At 45.5% G+C, this 22,656-nt stretch overlaps 1 protein-coding gene across 7 annotated transcripts in view; it reads right to left on the bottom strand.

The window, feature by feature from the left end:
• Nucleotides 1–5,231: 5,231 nt before the first annotated feature.
• The window catches only part of LOC124013711 (EH domain-binding protein 1-like protein 1), a 56,838-nt gene continuing 39,413 nt past the window's right edge, over nt 5,232–22,656 (bottom strand). For 4 of the 7 annotated variants that reach the window (XM_046328156.1, XM_046328158.1, XM_046328159.1 and 1 more), the window contains 11 exons: nt 19,025–19,115; nt 18,631–18,797; nt 18,425–18,473; nt 17,775–18,296; nt 17,593–17,650; nt 16,869–16,906; nt 16,520–16,631; nt 16,312–16,411; nt 15,896–15,969; nt 8,296–8,410; nt 5,232–7,980 (listed from right to left, as the gene is read on the bottom strand). In XM_046328156.1, coding sequence (XP_046184112.1) covers nt 7,884–7,980; nt 8,296–8,410; nt 15,896–15,969; nt 16,312–16,411; nt 16,520–16,631; nt 16,869–16,906; nt 17,593–17,650; nt 17,775–18,296; nt 18,425–18,473; nt 18,631–18,797; nt 19,025–19,115 — 1,423 coding nt within the window. In that variant the 3' untranslated portion in view covers nt 5,232–7,883. Of the gene's footprint in view, nt 7,981–8,295; nt 8,411–15,895; nt 15,970–16,311; nt 16,412–16,519; nt 16,632–16,868; nt 16,907–17,592; nt 17,651–17,774; nt 18,297–18,424; nt 18,474–18,630; nt 18,798–19,024; nt 19,116–19,422; nt 22,237–22,656 lie in introns of all 7 variants that reach the window. The other 3 variants (XM_046328162.1, XM_046328160.1, XM_046328157.1) reach the window with 3 other exon arrangements.

The raw sequence follows: 22,656 nt of genomic DNA, 5'->3' as shown, positions 1-22,656 counted from the left end.
AAATATCCTATAGTAGTAGCACCATTAAAAATGCATAGATACCTAGTCCTACCTTCTTTATCAAAATAATTAAATTTTTCCGAATACTTTTTAGAATAATTAACATTAGAATAGTATAATTCTGAAAGTGTCAGTGGGGGGGATGTCACTCTTTTTATTTTCTCTGTTGTTGTTTTTTGTTGATGACGATGATGATGATCAACCAATCAAATATTATTCATGAAGATGATTTTCAGTTTGTTAACTTCGTCAAGCTTGTTAGAAAGGTGTAAAATCACTCATACAAAACTGCTCATAACAGGTCATATGAAGGCAGAGAAGTCTTGAGAAGAGGCATATTATTCCCTCGTTCCTGATGTCATCCTGTACAGACTTACTGTTATCCCATGAAGGACGCTTGTCCTCCCACTGATCAACACATGCCCAGTATTGGTCAATATCTCCCACTTCTTCTTTTTTTTCAGATTTTAAATCACATGACTTTGCCATTTCGGTCAATTTCTGCTTTCCACAGTACAAGTACAAAGAAAACAGATATTTGTGGCCTGCTTATAAGACTGAGGTGGCGCAACAATCATTGTAGAGTAATGGTAAACAGTAGAAGAAGTAGAAGTCTAATGAATAGCTTCTTAAAATGCACTCTAGGTTTTCATGTAGTTAAATTCAGTGGCGTAGGCAGAAATGTACTGATGGCAGGGCCAGCTAAAATGTGCAGTATGTGGGCCAACTGTCATCGATGACAGTTATGTTGTACAAATGGTCATCTTGGCTGGTTTTGCTTGTAAATACTTTTTTAGTTGTATTACGAACTTTGAAATATTTTTCTGCTGTCATCTATCGCACACAACAAAAAAATCTGACTGTTCTGACTTTTCAGACCAAGTAGTCTTGTAGGCACAGTTGCTACCGGTCATTGTGAAAGACCCACCTGTTTTGCATGTTTGTTTGGCGACAATACGTATCGCATATCAGTTTGCAAACAAAGGCTGCCTCAAAATGCAGATGTTTCAGCCTAGCTCAGTGATTTCTGTGGTGGTGGGGCAGCCACCTTAAAATACAGAGCGGACGCGTTGGTAATGTTCTCTAGCTGCGCAGTGATTGGATCAGTGTTATGTCATTCATGGGGACACTACGTCACCACAAAATCTACGGGGAGAACTCGAAAATTCAAGCCCCTTGGGTTCTGCCATAGATTTACATTAGAAGTGCCCATCCAATAAGGCTCAAGGTTATTGGGCACAGATAAAATTATGTCAAATCACATTATATCTACTGTAGCCTTGATTGGACTGATCATGTCAACATCATACTTTCAAAATCTTAGCTAGAAAGCTAGACAAGCAGTCATCTTCAAGAATTATGTTGACAATCTACTGGCAAATCCTTGTCATATGAAGAGAAATTATAGATAAAACATATCGATGCTCATCGGCCATTGGACATTAACATTACACAACAAGTTGGAAATCGCAAATTCAACAGAGTGGTTTGGAAGGAATCAGTGGCTAATTGCAAGCGTTAGCTAACTGCAAAGCAATCACTAGCATTCTATTCAGTGGAGAGGTGGTCCATGTCTGGTTTTAAGGCTCACTTTTCCAAGCTTAAAATGATAAACATTCACATGCAACACCACTGGCCAGAAAAGATGAAATACATTGGCCATGCTGTCAATCCAGCGTGACTTCAGCTGCATTCAAAACAACTGGAAACTCAGAACGGGGAAATCTCGGACACCAGTGAGTTCAAAACAACTGGGAACTAGGAAAAAACAAGCTCCGACTGGGAAAATACATTTTGAACAGTTATCCAACATGGAAATCCAAGTCGGAAACTCAGGCCTCTTCCTAGAGCTCTGACCTGAAGATCACTGATGTCATGATTTAACCTAGTTTTTTTCAGAGTTCCCAGTTGTCTAAAACTCCACAAATCCAGAGAATGCCAGACTTTGATGACAAAGTTTGCACACAAGAAGCACCGCCATGCAACTTTGCTGTTCAAGTGAGCACAGCACAACAAGGTGAGTCCAACAACATATTGTATGCTGCTGCATAAATTATGTAATATTCCAGTGAAATATGTATACTGTAGCTACGACAATAATACTAAGTGTGTGTTGTGTAGTAAGCTGTTCGTAGCCCATGTGGCTCACCCTAATCATTTGGTCCCTTTCCCCCTCATAACTTAGCCTACTGTTATAAATTGGTGGTGTACATGTAGCCTATAGCCTGTTTTAGAGAAATGTCATCATCGAACACTGTAAGAGCTTTCATTGTCTGCTTATATGCCCCCTTTATTTATCCTACGGTTCTGACTTGGTGTACAGGGAGAATACAATAAGAACGCTCCATGTTCTGAATTCTGTCACTGTACATATCAAAAGTGCTGAACAAATAGTTATATTGACTACATCCGTCTTAGCTCGCTCATTAATGTCAATCTAAATTACGGATTGCCTCTGATCCGCTCATTGTCCCCTTATGCCATAGTTTTTACATCTCAATTGTCAGAAAAAACTACATTTGTTTAAGCAAGTCAGCCATGTTTTTTTAAAGGCAGTAAATGAGGCTGCATGAACTATTTCGCTGCCAGACAAGGCTCCACTGATAGCCAGGTGTAGCGGTGGCAAGGATTCACTCCACTGTGCTGAAAACAAATCTCGGCTGTTGGGACAGTTTTATGTAGGCTTTATGGGCACCGTTTGTCACCGTTATAGTGCAGTTCATGTATTGTTTAGTGTTGTGTGGTGGCTTTGCTGGCATGCATCAACAAGAAAAATTTAAGTTTGCCCCACCAAGGTTTACAGCTAAAATTGCCATTGTAGGCATACGTAAATTCGTTACTCTTGGTTATGTCTCAGTGGAGGGAGGGCGAGAGCACGAGTCGAAGTGGAGAACTTTTGTTATTCACCATCATTTTCAAATAAATTAATTAAAAATCCTACAATGTGATTTTCTGGATTTTCTTTCTCATTTTGTCTGTCATAGTTGAAGTGTACATATGATAAAAATTACAGGCCTCTCTCATCTTTTTAAGTGGGAGAACTTGCACAATTGGTGGCTGACTAAATACTTTTTTGCCCCACTGTAACTGTTTCTCATGCTGACAAAGCATTGTGGATATGGCCCATGGGGATGCATTGTGTAGCCAGACATGCTCCATGTGTGCGGTTCGAGCCTGTTTCCTGAATGATTACTTTTCACAGCACTTTCTCACTTTATAATTAAGTATACTATCCTTCTTAGTTTCAGGCCATACCAGTGGCATACAATGTATTACACACCAGCTCTCTGGAAATGTTATTTTTGAAAGCTCACATACATACAATACATTTTTTAAAATGTATTGGAGAGGTCAGGGAAGTACATATTTCTCTATGGCCAGGAGCAATTTACATAATCCTTTGACATGAGACAATAAGGGGTTAACAAGTCTTGCATCAGGAGTGGGCAGTCCTGTATTATTCCCGAGATTCAATCTCGTTTCCTTAATAACAGGAAAACGCATTACAACATGATCCAGCACCCAATCTAAACAACATACCTTTGATGGGATACTCCCGATTAACATTGTGTTTATTGTTGGGCAGGCCCCTATAGTTCCAGATGGAGAGCTCCGTGCCCTGGACTAACTAAATCATCATTGTGCCCATAGGCAATACACTGAGACTAACAATGAGGACCAACTCTCAGTGGAATGGAAATTAATGAGTAAAAACAGCCTGAAGGGAAATAGCGGCTGTATTTCTCTATTTTGAAAGTTATATATCTTGACATCTTGATGGCTGGCATGCAAAACATTTTGGGACTATACCAACAATGGACTAATGAAACAAATATCAAAAGATAGTTTGGGAGTAAAAACAACCCGAAGGGAAATAGCATCCACGCATTGGCACACTAATAATGGCTTTCATGGTAGTAAGTCGATTTCTACGGTCAGCAGTGCTCGACTTGAACTCAAATATGTGCCGGTACTCATTTTGGTTGCTGAAACGTATTATATTCAGGAGCTGCACAAGACTTTTGCGCTAATATTCTATTAGATGAACAGGAGCTCAAGCAGTAGAACATGTATCACTCCAGTGTTAATCTGCTAAAATTGTAATTATTCGCCTACCTCCTCATGCCTTTTGCACACAATGGATATATACTCCTTTTTTTCTACTGTGTTATTGACTTGTTTATTGTTTACTCCATGTGTAACTATGTGTTGCTGTCTGTTCACACTGCTTTGCTTTATCTTGGCCAGGTCGCAGCTGTAAATGAGAACTTGTTCTCAACTAGCCTACCTAGTTAAATAAAGGTGAAATAAAAAAATAAAAAATACATTTGAGGTGTTGGTACTCAGCACTGACGTTCAGTTATGGATATGTTTCGTCTTTGAAGTGTAGCCAGGTATAGTTGTTGGTTAATGAATCGATTGACGTCAATATAATTAACGTAATACAAAAATCCCCACCAAAATCCCCAGTATTAATTTCCTGTTTTCAATGCTTCCTCTTCCTCCCCTAACGTCATTCTTGGGAACCGTCCTAGGGCTTCAGCGTCCCAAAAAGTTTGGAAGGCTTTCTAAATGTAACCGATGTGAAACGGCTAGCTTAGTTAGCGGTGCGTTATACTGTTACATATACCCAACTTTATACTCTATTATTGGGCATTTCAGCTGAGGTCACAGAGTATGGACTACATCGCAATCCACCACATCTCCCTATATTGGCCTTCCACATCTGCCGTGGAAGACCTACACTACAGTGCTGTTTGTCAGACCAGAAGACATCCCGAAAATCAGTCTTCTCATGAAAACATCTGTAGCGTCCTAACGGTTTGGGCTACAAACTAATATGACCCCACTATGGAAAGGGGAGACTCGCAAAACACTCGTCTGAAGGTAACCCTGTTCTGGTTAAAACAATTAATGGAAGGAATTATTGAAGAAGTTTTGTGCCGACAAAAAGGGGTTAAATCCTGAACTGTCTTATATCTCTTAGATATAGGACAGACACTTCTAAACCTTATTCCTTCTGATTTTTTTTTTTGACTGTTTCAACGTTTTTCTATCGGCTATAGCATTAAAGGACAAATCAATATGGGGGTTAAGTGAGAATATAAATGTACTTTGTATTATATAATGCACAACTGATAATCCTGATGGATTCATAATGTAAATGTATGAGTTCCATATGAATTAAAATAAACAAGGTGGATGTCGTTTACAAAAATACTGATCCAAAATAGTGATCCAAGATACCTTTTAATTCTCCAAACATCACAAATAGTGCAAATGTACATTAAAACAAACAAAACCTTCCCCAAAAGCTATTTCAGAAAACTGAAAGTAAAATATCTCAAACTCACACAGTGGTAGGAACATTAACACAGTAACTAACAACAGTGGGGCAGAGGGGGAACAAGCTGGAACACAAATTCAAACACTTCTAAATCAAAATAAATCACTCTCCAGTGTCACCCAAAATAACTCCAGACAGAATCATGTTTTTTTTAAAGTAGTTCCTCCCACTGAAATAGAAACGCCTGCGCTCATGATAACTTAACATTACACAAAGTGTAGAGGAGAAGATGTCAAGCAAATATCATGCTCTGGTGCACTCCTGCCTGGCCAATAATATAGATGTAGGATCTTCATTTGATAAACTCTTGTTGCAGAGAATTTTCCTGCACGGCAGGAAACGCAGACTTGTAGTGTATTTGAGTTTTAAAAATGCTTCTAAAGTTTGTAATTTCCACGTTGAAATTTCAGACTTGATTTGCCATAATTATAAATGTATCAACCCCATACAAAATGTCCATTACTTATAATTCACATTTCCTGTTGCTGCAAGATTATTTTCCTGCTGTAGCAAACTGGCTCAAATTCAGATCCTACATCTGCAGTAATCCTGCTGTTGCGAAGTGCTGGAGTTTTAATACTAGAATATATTTTAGCTAAAGTAAAGTGTATTTTTTTGTATCATGTATGAGGGTTATTTGTTTACCGCATACACTTTTGCACGTTACAGATTTGCTAATAAGAATGTGCATAAGACTATAGCAATTGATAGTTGTACGGTTAAGATGGAAACACTAAGAAACATGCATTTGCCTCATGTTTTTTCTGTTTGAATATTCCTGTTCTCTAGCATTTTAGAGCATCTTGAAATTGATCATTTTCAGACTCCACCGCTTCCTTATTTACCTTTCGAAACAAAAAAAAAAAAACAATCGATGGAAAACAAGGCATGACAAGACTAATGTCACAAACAGTAACTGCACTCACTGCATAAACATTTGAGAACTAGGAACACAAAGTTGAGTCCTACTTCTGAACATTTATTTCTTCTCTGGATCTGGTTAAAGGCACATATGACAGGCAGGATAGGTAGGATTATCTATCTACCTATTCAATAAATAAAAGCTTCAAATATTTCCAACACGTTTTAACTGCTTTGTTCTTTCAGACACCAAGCTGCAGTATACTGACTTCTGTCCTTTGCCTCTTTCATCCAAGATCTCCCACTCTGCTTGAGTGTTGGAGCATCCACATACATTCACCTCCAATAAAGAATCAGACAACAGGTGCTCGCTGTGTGCTGTCTGCACAGTCCAAGCCAACATACTGCAATAAATGAGGAAGCTCGTCTTGGCATTCTTTGTTTGCACAAATTCAGCATTTCACTTCCATTTTGCCATTGTAATTTTCAATAATCAGACTGCTTATTTAACAATAGGTGAAAAGGGGTGAATCAATCCACCTGCTGCATGGGTCTAATGTAGGTATTTGATGTAGCTGAGTACAGGAGCCCTGCCCCTTCCCTAATATCCCACTCAGTAGAAAATACCTTTTTGAAGTAACCCATAATACACTACTGTAACAGATTCTACAGTATCTTAGAAAGAAAGGTGCTATCTAGAACCTAAAACGGTTCATTGGCTATCCCCATAGGAGAACCATTTGAAGAACTATTTTTTGGTTCCAGGTAGAACCCTTTTGATTCCATGTAGAACCCTTTTGTGTTCCATGTAAAACCTGAGAGGGTTCTACCTGGAACCAAAAAAGGTTCTACCTGGAACCAAAAATCCTATGGGGACAGTTGAAGAACCATTTTGGAATGCTTTTTTCTAAAAGTGTAAGGCACTTAATCTGGTGATTAGTTAGTTAGGGATATGTCTTTGTGACCTGAAGTCAAATTTTTTTATTTTACCTTTATTTAACTAGGCAAGTCAGTTAAGAACAAATTCTTATTTTCAATGACTAGGAATAGTGGGTTAACTGCCTGTTCAGGGGCAGAACGACAGATTTGTACCTTGTCAGCTCGGGGATTCGAACTTGTACCTTTCGGTTACTAGTCCAAACGCTCTAACCACTAGGCTACCCTGTCGCCCACATTTAGCAAGAATGATGCAATGTTTAGAGATGAGGAGACTCCACCCAAAGTGGGGTATGAATACCACCACGGGGGAAGCCATGTCTGTGTCTGAATTACAGCTAAAATCGACCCTTTTGGGAAGAATTAAACTTGGTTAAGCTTCTCTAGTGTCCTTCAGTTATTTACTCAAAATTAAAACCCAACCGTATACACACGCTATGCACAAAAAAACTAAACTTAAATCCAATCAAAACACAATCTGAAGAGCAGGGTGACTGTTGACAACCAGTCATAGGTTGCAATGAGGCTCAGTCATATCATAGAGGGGGGTGAGTGAACATTGCTTTATGTCCTCCTAGTGCAGTCCCATAACACAGTTCTCAGTCTCTTCCATGCAGTGTTGATATCATGACCCACACACATACAACTTTAGTCCCAATGTGCATCCTGGTGACTTTCCACTGGGTTGCCTGGTTCGGGTGTGACCTTCCACTGGTTCGGGTGTGTCCAACGCCAGGCCTTACTGCAGTGCACACTTCTCCTGCTTGCTCTTCTTGCTGTACTTCCTTCGTCTCTGCTCCAGGCCTCTCTCCAGCCTCTCGTCCTCCTCCAGAGCCCTAGGCACAGAGAACAGGTAGAACAGTAGTCTCATATCAAACAGTCACTCTCTCAGACTTACGTTCAACTGTGTGGCAGAGGAAGACAAAACTCACGAAGACACCTGACTTCATTCACCCCATAGCATCCCATCCACCCAGATGAGCTTCTGTGTTTGCTGTGTGTATTCAGCGTGTGTGTCTCAGCTGGGCCATGGGATGCATCCCAAATAGCACCAGATTCCCTATATCGTGCACTACTTTTTTTTACCAGGGGCCAATTAGGCTTTAGTCAAAAGTAGTGCACTATATAGGATGCAGGCCTGGCTGTCTCACCCTTTCTCCTTGGCGTCCATGTCGTGGACCAGCTCGTCCCTCAGGTTGACCAGAGACACCAGCTCCTGCAGTAGCAGCTGCTCCCTGTGTTTATGGGCCACTGTCTTCTGCCACTCTGGAGGACAGGAAAAAGGGAGGGGAAGAGAGTGAGCAGAGGAAGAGTGAGCAGAGAGGAAGATAGGAGAGAGTGAGCAGAGAGGAAGAGGGAGAAAGGAAGATAGCAGAGAGGGAGAGAGTGAGTGGAAGAGGAGGAGAGGAAGAGAGAGAGGAAAAGAGGGGAGACAGTGAGGAGAGGAGAGGGAGAGAGCGGTAAGAGATTGAGCGTGGTACAGAGTAGAGAAGACAGTTGTTGCTTTGCCAACATGAAATTGAGTTCCATGACCCGGTTTTTATTGCAATGTGTTTCATTTTAAACTATACCTTCGTGATTCAACTGGAAGTAAACAAAGGATTACAATAAATTACGTAATTAAAGAAAGGATCACTTCCTCAAACCAGCAGGTGGACAGATACCACGGCATAGTTGGGAAGTCTGACTTTACGAAACAGACATATTAATTGTGTGAGTCAATCACGTCCAAAATGTACTGCTGTTGGAGACTCTGACTTGAGCCCTTTTGAATCCGTTTCTAATTCTAAATAAGCCTAGCAGCAGTAAACATGGGTTAGATGGAATGATCTATGAGCATTGTATTTGGGCAGAGGGAAAGTACAAAGAGGGCTGTCTGAGTGCCAGAATGAGTCCATTAGGGTTGAATAGGAGCCATGAGTTGGAACTGATGGATCATAAATTACGTTTCTTATATATTGTCACTGTTTTATATCATTATATACTCTTAGAATGAATATACAGTTTAAATATATTCTTAGAGATTGGAAAGTAGTGTTAGGTTTAAGCTCTTTGTGTATTTGAGGTGTAATTATCTAGCAGACGGCAGTAGACCATTTAGAATCCCACCGTACCTTCTACGCTATCTGGTTTCTGAGCTGGTCATGGGTGCACCTCAGCCACGCTCAAGGTCCTAAACGATATCATAACCATCATCGATAAAATACAATACTGGGCAGCTGTATTCATCGACCTGGCCAAGGCTTTCGACTCTGTCAATCACCACATTCTCTCCTTGTGACCCCCCTGCGTCACCATGACCAGGGAGATGGTGGCTTCCCTAATTAACCTAGACCCTAAAGGTCTACTATCCAGAGCGTGTACCGGGAAGGGTCTAACCACAGGAACAATGGGGATCCCTAAATTAAGGGCAAACGCTCTGTCGATAAAATTCCCAGCTGCGCCTGAATCGACGAGCGCCTTATGCTGGGAAACAAACAGATGAACAACAGAGGACTCTGGATGAGAGTGGTGCAGACTCACCTAGCGCGACGCCAGAGAGCCCTGCCTGCTGCCTCGACTCCCAGAGGAACCAACCCGGCACCGACAGGCAGAGTGCCCTCTGCGGCCACAGATGGTGCACGTAAAGGCCCCTCCTCCAGCCTCCCTAAGCGCAGCCCCTCCCAGCTCCATTGGCACCAGAGCGGCGGTGCTGGAAGATGGAACCGACAGAGTCCTCTCTGGACGTCCGCAGGTGACCAGCTGGTTATCCAACCGGAAGGACAGATCCACCAGTTGGTCAAAGGTGATGGTGGCATCCCTGCAGGCCAACTCCCGACGGACATCCTCGCGCAGGCTGCATCTGTAATGGTCGATGAGGGCCCTGTCGTTCCATCCTGCTCCGGCGGCCAAGGTCCGAAATTCCAGGGCGAACTCCTGGGCGCTCCTCGAACCCTGCCTCTGCGACCATCCGCCCGAGGGTAAAGTGGTGGGTGAACTCCTCGAAGTGGTCCAATGCCGTATCTCCTTCTCCCCACACAGTGTTTGCCCACTCCAGAGCTCTCCCGAGAGGCACGAGACGACGGACATCCTCTCTCTTCCTGAGGGAGCTGGGTGAACGGTGGCCAGGTAGAGGTCCAGTTGTAAAAGGAACCGCTGGCACTGTGCTGCCGTCCCATCATAATCCCTGGGAAGGGAGAGACACATCCCACTGGGACCGGATACAGGAGGGACGGGTAGAGATACCCGTGGTTGTGCTGTTCGAGGTGCTGAAGAGACTCCCTGTCTCTCCCAGTGGTCCACGGTCTGGACAACGCGATCCATCGTGGCGCTGAGATGTTCCAGCATCGACGAGTGTTCTGGGACGCGCTCTTTGACTCCTCTGACCGGGGTACCTGCTCCTGCTGACTCCGTGGATGGTGTGGAATTCTGTCAAGATTGTGCGCTACTGGTAAGAAGTCAGGTGCAGGAGAGCAGAGAGTTGTGATCAGGAGCACTTTATTTGGCAGAAGCACAAAAGACAGACGCAACTGCGTCAAAAAACCTCCAGCCAATGGAAAAAGTGAATAAGCGCGAAAACACTCACAATAATGCAAATGTTTGACAATAAACATACTACAGGTCAAAACACGATACCCGGGGAAAAAAAACAGTCTGGCGCGTAACACTAAACGTGTAACAAAACAATTCCACACAAAGACATGGGGGGGAACAGAGGAATATATATATGCAGTGTAATTAGGGAATGTAAACCAGCTGTGCGGGGAAACAAGACAAAACAAATGGAACAATGAACAGTGGAGCGGCGATGGCTAGAAGGCCGGTGACGTCGAACGTTGCCCGAACAAGGAAGGGAGCCAAATTCGGTAGAAGTCGTGACACCATCTGTAAATAGCCCATCCAAATACCTCATCTGTTATACTGTTATCTATCACTCCAGTGTTTAATTGCTATATTGTAATTATTTCGCCACTATGGCCTATTAATTGTCACTATGCCTTCCGTTATCCTACCTCATTTGCACACACTGCATGGAGACTTTTTCTATTGCATTATTGACTGTATGTTTGTTTATGTTTGTTTGTAACTCTGTGTTGTTGTTTGTGTTGCACTGCTTGCTTTATCTTGGCCAGGTCACAGTTGTAAATGAGAACTTGTTCTCAACTAGCCTACCTGGTTAAATAAAGACAAAAAAGACCTGTGAAAGGCACGGAGGAGCACCAAGGTTCTGGACTCAGGCTGGGCCACGACAATACCAATAGGAGGAACAGACTCAGTACAGACTCAGAGACTGATTGTTTATCCCAGAAATACACGGAGGGCACTCAGTCTAATCAGAAGGTATAAACATACAGTACCAGTCAAAAGTTTGGACACACCTACTCATTCAAGGGTTTTTCTTTATTTTTAGTCTTTTCTATGTTGTAGAATAATAGTGAAGACATCACAAATATGAAATAACACATATGGAATCATGTAGTAACCAAAAACAAGTGTTAAATGAATCCAAATATATTTTATATTTGAGAGTCTTCAAAGTAGCCACCTCTTGCCTTGATGACAGCTTTGCACACTCTTGGCATTCTCTCAACCAGCTTCATAAGGTAGTCACCTGGAATGCATTTCAATTAACAGGTGTGCCTTGTTAAATGTTAATTTGTCGAATTTCTTTCCTACTTAATGCGTGTAAGCCAATCAGTTGTGTTGTGACAAGGTAGGGGGGGTATACAGAAGATGGCCCTCTTTGGTAAAAGACCAAGTCCACATTATGGCAAGAACAGCTCAAATAAGCAAAGAGAAATGACAGTCCATCATTACTTTATGACATCTGTCAATACAGAACATTTGAAGAACATTTAAAGTATCTTCAATAGCAGTCGCAAAAACCATCAACCTCTATGATGAAACTGTCTTTCATATATATATATATGAGGACCGCCACAGGAAAGGAAGACCCAGAGTTACCTCTGCTGCAGAGGATAAGTTCATTAGAGTTAACTGCACCTCTGATTGCAGCCCCAAAAAATGCTTCACAGAGTTCAAGTAACAGACACATCTCAACATCAACTGTTCAGAAGAGACTGCGTGAATTAGGCCTTCATGGTCGAATTGCTGCAAAGAAACCACTACTAAAGACATTTACATTACATTTAAGTCATTTAGCAGACGCTCTTATCCAGAGCGACTTACAAATTGGTGCATTCACCTTATGACATCCAGTGGGACAGTCACTTAACAATAGTGCATCTAAAACTTAGGGGGGGGGGGTGAGAGGGATTACTTATCCTATCCTAGGTATTCCTTAAAGAGGTGGGGTTTCAGGTGTCTCCGGAAGGTGGTGATTGACTCCGCTGTCCTGGCGTCGTGAGGGAGTTTGTTCCACCATTGGGGGCCAGGGCAGCGAACAGTTTTGACTGGGCTGAGCGGGAGCTGTACTTCCTCAGTGGTAGGGAGGCGAGCAGGCCAGAGGTGGATGAACGCAGTGCCCTTGTTTGGGTGTAGGGCCTGATCAGAGCCTGGAGGTACTGAGGTGCCGTTCCCCTCACAGCTCCGTAGGCAAGCACCATGGTCTTGTAGCGGATGCGAGCTTCAACTGGAAGCCAGTGGAGAGAACGGAGGAGCGGGGTGACGTGAGAGAACTTGGGAAGGTTGAACACCAGACGGGCTGCGGCGTTCTGGATGAGTTGAAGGGGTTTAATGGCACAGGCAGGGAGCCCAGCCAACAGCGAGTTGCAGTAATCCAGACGGGAGATGACAAGTGCCTGGATTAGGACCTGCGCCGCTTCCTGTGTGAGGCAGGGTCGTACTCTGCGGATGTTGTAGAGCATGAACCTACAGGAACGGGCCACCGCCTTGATGTTGGTTGAGAACGACAGGGTGTTGTCCAGGATCACGCCAAGGTTCTTGGCGCTCTGGGAGGAGGACACAATGGAGTTGTCAACCGTGATGGCGAGATCATGGAACGGGCAGTCCTTCCCCGGGAGGAAGAGCAGCTCCGTCTTGCCGAGGTTCAGCTTGAGGTGGTGATCCGTCATCCACACTGATATGTCTGCCAGACATGCAGAGATGCGATTCGCCACCTGGTCATCAGAAGGGGGAAAGGAGAAGATTAATTGTGTGTCGTCTGCATAGCAATGATAAGAGAGACCATGTGAGGTTATGACAGAGCCAAGTGACTTGGTGTATAGCGAGAATAGGAGAGGGCCAAGAACAGAGCCCTGGGGGACACCAGTGGTGAGAGCGCGTGGTGAGGAGACAGATTCTCGCCACGCCACCTGGTAGGAGCGACCTGTCAGGTAGGACGCAATCCAAGCGTGGGCCGCGCCGGAGATGCCCAACTCGGAGAGGGTGGAGAGTAGGATCTGATGGTTCACAGTATCGAAGGCAGCCGATAGATCTAGAAGGATGAGAGCAGAGGAGAGAGAGTTAGCTTTAGCAGTGCGGAGCGCCTCCGTGATACAGAGGAGAGCAGTCTCAGTTGAATGACTAGTCTTGAAACCTGACTGATTTGGATCAAGAAGGTCATTCAGAGAGAGATAGCGGGAGAGCTGGCCAAGGACGGCACGTTCAAGAGTTTTGGAGAGAAAAGAAAGAAGGGATACTGGTCTGTAATTGTTGACATCGGAGGGATCGAGTGTAGGTTTTTTCAGAAGGGGTGCAACTCTCGCTCTCTTGAAGACGGAAGGGACGTAGCCAGCGGTCAGGGATGAGTTGATGAGCAAGGTGAGGTAAGGGAGAAGGTCTCCGGAAATGGTCTGGAGAAGAGAGGAGGGGATAGGGTCAAGCGGGCAGGTTGTTGGGCGGGCGGCCGTCACAAGACGCGAGATTTCATCTGGAGAGAGAGGGAGAAAGAGGTCAGAGCACAGGGTAGGGCAGTGTGAGCAGAACCAGCGGTGTCGTTTGACTTAGCAAACGAGGATCGGATGTCGTCGACCTTCTTTTCAAAATGGTTGACGAAGTCATCTGCAGAGAGGGAGGAGGGGGAGGGGGCGGAGGATTCAGGAGGGAGGAGAAGGTGGCAAAGAGCTTCCTAGGGTTAGAGGCAGATGCTTGGAATTTAGCGTGGTAGAAAGTGGCTTTAGCAGCAGAGACAGAGGAGGAAAATGTAGAGAGGAGGGAGTGAAAGGATGCCAGGTCCGCAGGGAGGCGAGTTTTCCTCCATTTCCGCTCGGCTGCCCGGAGCCCTGTTCTGTGAGCTCGCAATGAGTCATCGAGCCACGGAGCGGGAGGGGAGGACCGAGCCGGCCTGGAGGATAGGGGACATAGAGAGTCAAGGGATGCAGAGAGGGAGGAGAGGAGGGTTGAGGAGGCAGAATCAGGAGATAGGTGGGAGAAGGTTTGAGCGGAGGGAAGAGATGATAGGATGGAAGAGGAGAGAGTAGCGGGGGAGAGAGAGCGAAGGTTGGGACAGCGCGATACCATCCGAGTAGGGGCAGTGTGGGAGGTGTTGGATGAGAGCGAGAGGGAAAAGGATACAAGGCAGTGGTCGGAGACTTGGAGGGGAGTTGCAATGAGGTTAGTGGAAGAACAGCATCTAGTAAAGATGAGGTCGAGCGTATTGCCTGCCTTGTGAGTAGGGGGAAGGTGAGAGGGTGAGGTCAAAAGAGGAGAGGAGTGGAAAGAAGGAGGCAGAGAGGAAAGAGTCAAAGGTAGACGTGGGGAGGTTAAAGTCGCCCAGAACTGTGAGAGGTGAGCCGTCCTCAGGAAAGGAGCTTATCAAGGCATCAAGCTCATTGATGAACTCTCCGAGGGAACCTGGAGGGCGATAAATGATAAGGATGTTAAGCTTGAAAGGGCTAGTAACTGTGACAGCATGGAATTCAAAGGAGGCGATAGACAGATGGGTAAGGGGAGAAAGAGAGAATGACCACTTGGGAGAGATGAGGATCCCGGTGCCACCACCCCGCTGACCAGACGCTCTCGGGGTGTGCGAGAACACGTGGGCGGACGAAGAGAGAGCAGTAGGAGTAGCAGTGTTGTCTGTGGTGATCCATGTTTCCGTCAGTGCCAAGAAGTCGAGGGACTGGAGGGAGGCATAGGCTGAGATGAACTCTGCCTTGTTGACCGCAGATTGGCAGTTCCAGAGGCTACCGGAGACCTGGAACTCCACGTGGGTCGTGCGCGCTGGGACCACCAGAGTAGGGTGGCCGCGGCCACGCGGTGAGGAGCGTTACATTTACATTTAAGTCATTTAGCAGACGCTCTTATCCAGAGCGACTTACAAATTGGTGCATTCACCTTATGACATCCAGTGGAACAGTCACTTTACAATAGTGCAACATCAATAAGAATAAGACGTGCTTGGGCCAAGAAACACAAGCAACGGACATTAAACCTGTGGAAATCAGTCCTTTGGTCTGAGGAGTCCAAATTTGAGATATTTGGTTCCAACCGCAGTCTTTGTGAGACACAGAGTAAGAAACGGATGACCTCCGCATGTGTGGTTCCCACCGTGAATCACGGAGGAAAAGGTATGATGGTGTTTTGCAGATGACACTGTCGGTGTATGTTTGTGCTCTGCAACTGCAACACACAGTGTGTTGCATATATCTAGTTAGAGTTTGTCTGAGTCCATCCATTGTACCAGAAATTAGAACCTAACACTGCCAAACGGAACAGCACACTATTCTCATTTCCTTTGCAGAGATATTTTTGTTATTGTATGGCTTGTAGCGTCACTATGACCACATTTGGCCACATTAATGAGCTGTATCACAGAATAGAGTGGCATCATGGATCTTGTAGTTCAGGATATTGGTACTGTAGTCTTACCTTCAATAGCCATCATGTCTCTCAGCTCTCGGTTCAGCATCTCAAACCTCATTTCCAGGTCCTGCTCTTCTTGCCTGTGGAGCAGAATGCCTTGTGGTTAGATCAATGTGTCTATAATATGTCAGTGTTTAGGGCTCCCGAGCGGCGCTGTGGTCTAAGGCACTGCATCTCAGTGCTTGAGGCGTCACTACAAACACCCTGGTTCGATTCCAGGCTGTATCACAACGGGACATGATTGGGAGTCCCGTAGGGCGGCACACAAGTGGTCCAGCGTCGTCCGAGTTTGCCGGTGTAGGTCCTCATTGTAATTAAGAATTTGTTCTTAACTGACTTGCCAGGTTAAATAAACCAAATAAACAGTGTTGTTTAAAGCACTAGGTAACGGTGGAGAACACGGTGGGGATGGTGGATCTTACAGTAGCTGTAGTTGGTCTTGTCTCCTGATGAGGGCGTTCTTCTTGTTGACCAGAGTGAACCACTCCTGAATCAGCTTCTCCTCCTGCATCTTGTCACTACCTACATGTATGGAGACCGAGAGGGCATCGTTATAAGGAGACGATTTGAAAATAGTGAAAGCCTTTATTCAAGGGTATTTTTCTTTCTCTTTCTCCATCCCCCTCTCACCCGACTCCATCAGCAGCCGTAGACTACTTTCCACGATGTCTGCCCTGCTGTCAATGTGCTTCTGTTCAAACTCTAGGGCCTGCATCTCCCTCAGCACATACTGGCTGGTGTCCTGTACACACACACACACACACACACACACACACACACACACACACACACACACACACACACACACACACACACACACACACACACACACACACACACACACACACACACACACACACACACACACACACACACACACACACACACACAAAGAGAATGATACTTTTTTCTGATACAGAACATTGGTATTTCCAGTGTTTATGACAGCTGCAGACAGTGACTTGTGAAAGTGACAGACCTCCTCAGCCGATCGTCCTTCTTCACCAGCTGTCCTTCCTATATGAAACACACACACACACACACAGCGTAACGAGATACACAGCAACATGATGCAGTAGCTCCAATTACTGGAAGAGCATGAAAGTGGCAAACTAGACTGTGATGACGAGGTAATTAACATCGTTTGATAGGCTAAGGACTCTAATCCTAACGACAGGAAGCCATCAAAGTAATTAGAATGAGTCAATGCTCAGGGGATGGATGAGCCAAGTACAACAGAGACAACTGTGATGACTTGTCTGTACTCCATCTCTCCTCTCTCTCTCTCTCCTCTCAGGGGATGGAGTACAGACACAAGACCATCTCTCCTCCCCTCCTCTCCATCTTTCCTATCCTCCTCTCCATCTCTCCATCTCTCCTCCTCTCCATCGCTATCTATCTCTCATCTCCATCTATCTTCCTCTCCATCTCTCTCTCCTCCTCTCCATCTCTCCTCCTCTCCATCTCTCCTCCTCTCCCCTCCATCTCTCCTCCTCTCCATCGCTATCTCTCCTCTCCATCTCTATCTATCTCTCATCACCATCTATCTCTCATCTCCATCTCTCTCCTCTCCATCTCTCCTCTCCACTGCTCCTCTGAGGGGTGGTTCACAATCATAAGGTACCTGGGAAACTGGGGACTCAGTAAGTGTGTGTGTGTGTGAACTCAGAACACATCATACAAAATCAATATACTGTATGTACCTGTTTCCGATTTTATTCTGTCAGCTCCACTCTCTTCCTGAGCTGCAGCAACCTGTAACTACAACAAATCCATCACTCACAGAGCAATTAAGTAGCAGAAAGTGGAGAGAGGGAGAGAGAGAGAAAGAGGGGGGGGGTGAGAGGGAGAGAAAGTGAAGAGAGGGAGATCGTAGGCCACTGACCTCGGTTGAGTCTGCCTCGTCTATTGACCTGCGTTGTGACCGTCGTTTCTTAACCAGATCTACATCCTTTAGGTGGGAGAACCCAGACTTGGCAGACAAAAAATGTGTCCTGGGGGGTACGACGGGGGCTTGGGCCCCTCCTGCTTCCCCTGCAGCCTGCAGCCGTTTGGTTCTAGGGGGTGGGACCACTTCCCTATTGGTGCCCTCCTTAGTGTCACTATCTGACTTCTTCTCTGCAGCGCCCACATTGGTCTCCATTGTGAGGGCCTCATCTTGGATCCGTTGACAGTAGCGTGCGGCGGCCTCCGGGTCGGGGCCCTCCCGGCTCTCCCCGGCCATGCCGTAACTGGACTCACTGCTGTCCGCCTCGATGTGCAGCACGCTCAGCTCCTGGCCCGTGAAGTAGGTGCGGATCTGGTTGAGGTAGGTCATGACGATGAGGCGGTCAGGCACGGCCAGGAGGACCATGTCCGAGGGCTCTATCAGCCGAGAGATGCCCAACTCTGCGAAACCGTCAAAGGCCTTGGGGGAAATGAGAGAAGATGGGTTGGGTGGGGAAAATATTCAGCAGTTAACCAACTGATGGTCACATTTAAGGCCTGGCTGTTGATAGTGATTATGACATGATGAGATATCGTAAAGAAAACTACCTTCTTGTTGTTGCGCTTGATGTCATAAGGGTCCAGCATCTCAAAGTTTCTAAGCAGCGAAGAAATAGAGAATCAATACACACTACAAGAACAGGAAACACGTTAACACAAAAATGATGATGTCATTTTTAAAGGTTAATAAACAAGCCATAACACAATGCCTGCTCACGATTTATGTCTAAACGCATCACAGAGGGGGTACCTACATCCTGTCCGGGTGGAAGTGGTGTAGCAGGGCACAGAAGGCCAGGCCGTTCCTCCAGGATGTGCTGAAGTTGGTGATCTTGACCCCCTTGTGTTCTTTGATGACTTCCTGACACCACTCCAGTAGGGACTGGCTGGAGGTAACAAGGCCAGGACTGGCCATGAGGCCCTAAGACAACAAATTACATCAGATATAATAGGTCAATTCAGAGTATAATAAATGTGGCACTTCAGTTTATGGTGCAGAAATGACCAGGTATCACACTGTAATAACCTAAAAAAGTTGCTTTTGTCATTGACAAAATGGACAGTTATGAATCAGAATTTCATTTCAAAGGTCACTGATGCAAAATGATGGTGGAGGATTGATCAACTGATAGACTATAAATAACATACTTCTGGGGAAGCAGCACTGCCTGGACCCGTTTCCTGAGAGTTTACAGCTCTGCCTTTAGGCGTTGTTGGCTCGTCTGCTGCCCCCTGCTGTCTAAAAAGAGAAAGACCGGGATTTAATATGACCTGATTTCACAGCATTTACATTTACATTTAAGTCATTTAGCAGACGCTCTTATCCAGAGCATATTCTGGATGTTTAGTTCTAACAGTTTAGAAGCAACATATTTCAAATAATGGTAAAGGATTAAATATATGGCATTTTCTCAATCAGTTTCCTTTCATAAAAGCATTCTAGTCACACAGAATTATCAACAACTATATGTAAATGCACTCAGAAAACTGCCACGCGTCAATCAACCACTGTATTGCACAGGTGTGTTCAACTCAACATAACGTACCTCTCCTCATCTAAGCCACCAGCAGATATGTCTACTGACTCAAAGCCAAAGTCCATCTCTTCAACCCACATGTCTTTGCTCTCTACCTCCATCTGCTCTGTCTCTTTGGCTCCCTCAACACATAACCAGTCATCCTCAGCTGGTGTTCCGGTGGTTGGAGAGGTCGTGTCAAGCACTTCTGCCTCTGAACCTCTCTCAATATCCTTGATTACAGTGTCTTCAAAAAACTCAGTGACCATGGTAGTATCTGTAAAGGTCCAGCTTTCCATGCTCTCCTCCAGTCCCTTCTCAAAGACAGCCTCTACCTCTGAACCCCTCTCAATGTCCTCTCTTACAGTGTCTACGAAGAACTCACTGACCATAGCAGTTTCTGTGAAGGCCTCTGTGAACATAGTGGTTTCTGTGAAGATCCAGCTCTCCCCGCTCTCCTCCAGTCCCTTCTCACAGAGTTGTACTTCTGGTGACATCGGCTCTGAGCGAGAAATAGTGACAAAGCTCCCATCGGAGGCCATGTTTGAGGTTAATGATATTGAACCCTCTGAGGCTTCCTGGCTTCTGTCTTGTTTGTCTTCCTGAGAGAGAGACAGTGAGCCCTCAAGGGAGTCTGCCTGTCTGGTGAATGAGGAGTCCATTGGAGGATTTCCATCAGAAAAAGAGGAACTAAGGCATTTTTTAGAGCGGGGATCTGGAACAGGCATGCTCAATTGTTTTATGTTTAGCTTACTGCTCCTTTTACGCAGAGGAGCAACCACCACTTCCCCAGATGCTGCAAGCTGGCCACGAGGGGGTACGGGAGGAAGACTACTGCTCCTCTTGTTGCGTTGAGGTGGTACCAGCCCAGAGGCTGCAGGTGACTGTCCTCCATCTCTGGTAGACTGGGTGTTATCCCCAATAGAGGCATGCCAGGTCATTGTTCGGGTAGCATCTGTTTGGACAGGTAGGGTTGGGTCTCGTTTCCCACGAGGCTTTGGGACTGGAACGATCTCCTGCTTGCCTTTCACCTTTACTCCTGGTGCAATGTCCTCTGTTGAGGCCTTCTGAGCTGGCTCATCTTCCAGTGAATCATTGGTTGTTTCAGTCACTTCCAAGGTCTGCTTCTCCGCCTCAACCTTTTCAAATGGCTCTGTAACTTCTGTTGAGGCCTTCTGAGCTGGCTCATCTTCCAGTGAATCATTGGTTGTTTCAGTCACTTCCAAGGTCTGCTTCTCCGCCTCAACCTTTTCAAATGGCTCTGTAACTTCTGTTGAGGCCTTATGAGCTGGCTCATCTTCCAGTGAATCATTGGTTGTTTCAGTCACTTCCAAGGTCTGCTTCTCCGCCTCAACATTTTCAAATGGCTCTGTAACTTCTGGTGAGGACTTCTGAGCTGGCTCATCTTCCAGTGAATCATTGGTTGTTTCAGTCACTTCCAAGGTCTGCTTCTCTGCCTCAACCTTTTCAAATGGCTCTGTAACTTCTGTTGAGGCCTTCTGAGCTGGCTCATCTTCCAGTGAATCATTGGTTGTTTCAGTCACTTCCAAGGTCTGCTTCTCCGCCTCAACCTTTTCAAATGGCTCTGTAACTTCTGGTGAGGACTTCTGAGCTGGCTCATCTTCCAGTGAATCAGTGGCGGTTACTGTCACTTCCGGAGACTGCGTCTCCACCTCCGACTCCTTTGAAAAGGTTATCATAAGATCCTGTATCTGGGCTGGAGCTGTAGACCCCTGGTTGGCAGCATTCAGGGCCTCTAAAGCCATAGCTTCATCTGCGCCATCCTCTGCTTTGCTTGATTCCACTGGGGGAGAATGAGTTCTTTTGCTGCGCCTGGGCGGGGCTATTTTTCTGATGATCGAGAGGGGGGCAGTCTCTCCCACACCAAACTCGGGGTATGACTCTGTAGGTACATGATATGGAGTTAGGGGAACAATTCTGGCCTTACCAGTAACAGTCTTTAAATCGTCAGCTTTCTGTCGCGGTTCGGGAGAGAGAGATGCTTTCCTGGTGCGTTGAGGTGGAATCAGCTTAGCGACCGCCTGGGCAATCACAGTCTCTGGCTCATCAGCTTTCTGAGATGGCTCTGGAGTGAAGCTGTTTTGTTTCTTCACAGGCCATGGTAGAATCAGTTCAGTGGCTCCCTGGCCAGGTTTCTGTGAACGTTCTGCACTGGAAGCACTATAGGTTCCCCTTGTGCGTGGAGCTGGGATAACGCCGGTTGCCTGTGGTGTCTCTTTAATGAGGCTTGTCTTAGTACGGCGAGGAGGGACCAGTTCAGTGGGCACCTGGACAGGGGCATCAGTTTTTTGTTGAGGTTCTGTTGAAAGACAACAATCTATTTTCCTACCAGGATGTGATGGTACCATCTCCTCTGCTGCCTGGGCAGTAAAACCCTTCTGGACATCATCTTTCTTTAGAGGTTCTGTTGAAAGACTACGGTCTCCTCTCACTTCAGTGGGTTTATGTACAGATACATTCTCCGATTTCTGTTTGCGCTCTGAAGTGAGACAGTCTTTTCTCCTTGGAGGCCGTGAAGGGACTACCTTAGAAACAATCCCTTGGTCATCAGCTTCCTGTTGAGTTTCTGGAGGAAGACTACCGTCTCGTTTCTTTGCATGATGAGGAGTGACCAGTTCAGTTGTTACCTGTGCAGGGACAGCCTGGCCAGCGACAACAGGGGCAACTTCCGATTGTGTTTCATCTGAGGCGAGTGTCTGATCATCAGAGGGTTTATCTGGGATGGGGACTATATGTTCTTGAGCCTTGTCCTCTAACAGCAACTTGTCTGTAGTAGGTTGTGAGGTATGGGCAGAGGCTTCCTCTGTGCTTGCATGTTGGGCGCTTAAGGTTAAAAAAAAAAAAAAGTGAGAAAATATCATGGCTCAGATCTTGCTATATAATTACATTCTATTAAATGACTATTGAAATGGTAATATCAGTAAAGCAGCCCCTCACAGTCCACAAGCTGGCACACACAGCGATTACATATCCCATTCCACTGAGCAGGACACTGGAGAAGCGTTCCAGATGTAGAAAAACTCAACACATTGACTGATTAGAACTAAGAAAAAGACACAGGTTTTTCTTTACGAGACAAACATGCATGACATAGGTCGCAGCATAAACAGTACACAGAGACACTAAAGACCTTAGTTAACGTTAGAACACCTGGGCCCACAAACAAGTGCCTTAAACATCAAGACGCAGCTTAAATTTGACACATACAGTAGACTTGTCCATCACAGTTCACTGAGTAGCAAG

This window comes from Oncorhynchus gorbuscha, linkage group LG25, assembly GCF_021184085.1.
Source record: "Oncorhynchus gorbuscha isolate QuinsamMale2020 ecotype Even-year linkage group LG25, OgorEven_v1.0, whole genome shotgun sequence".
NCBI lineage: Eukaryota > Metazoa > Chordata > Actinopteri > Salmoniformes > Salmonidae > Oncorhynchus > Oncorhynchus gorbuscha.
The sequence above is the reverse complement of the archived record's forward strand: the minus strand, read 5'-3'. Positions and strand labels throughout refer to the sequence as shown.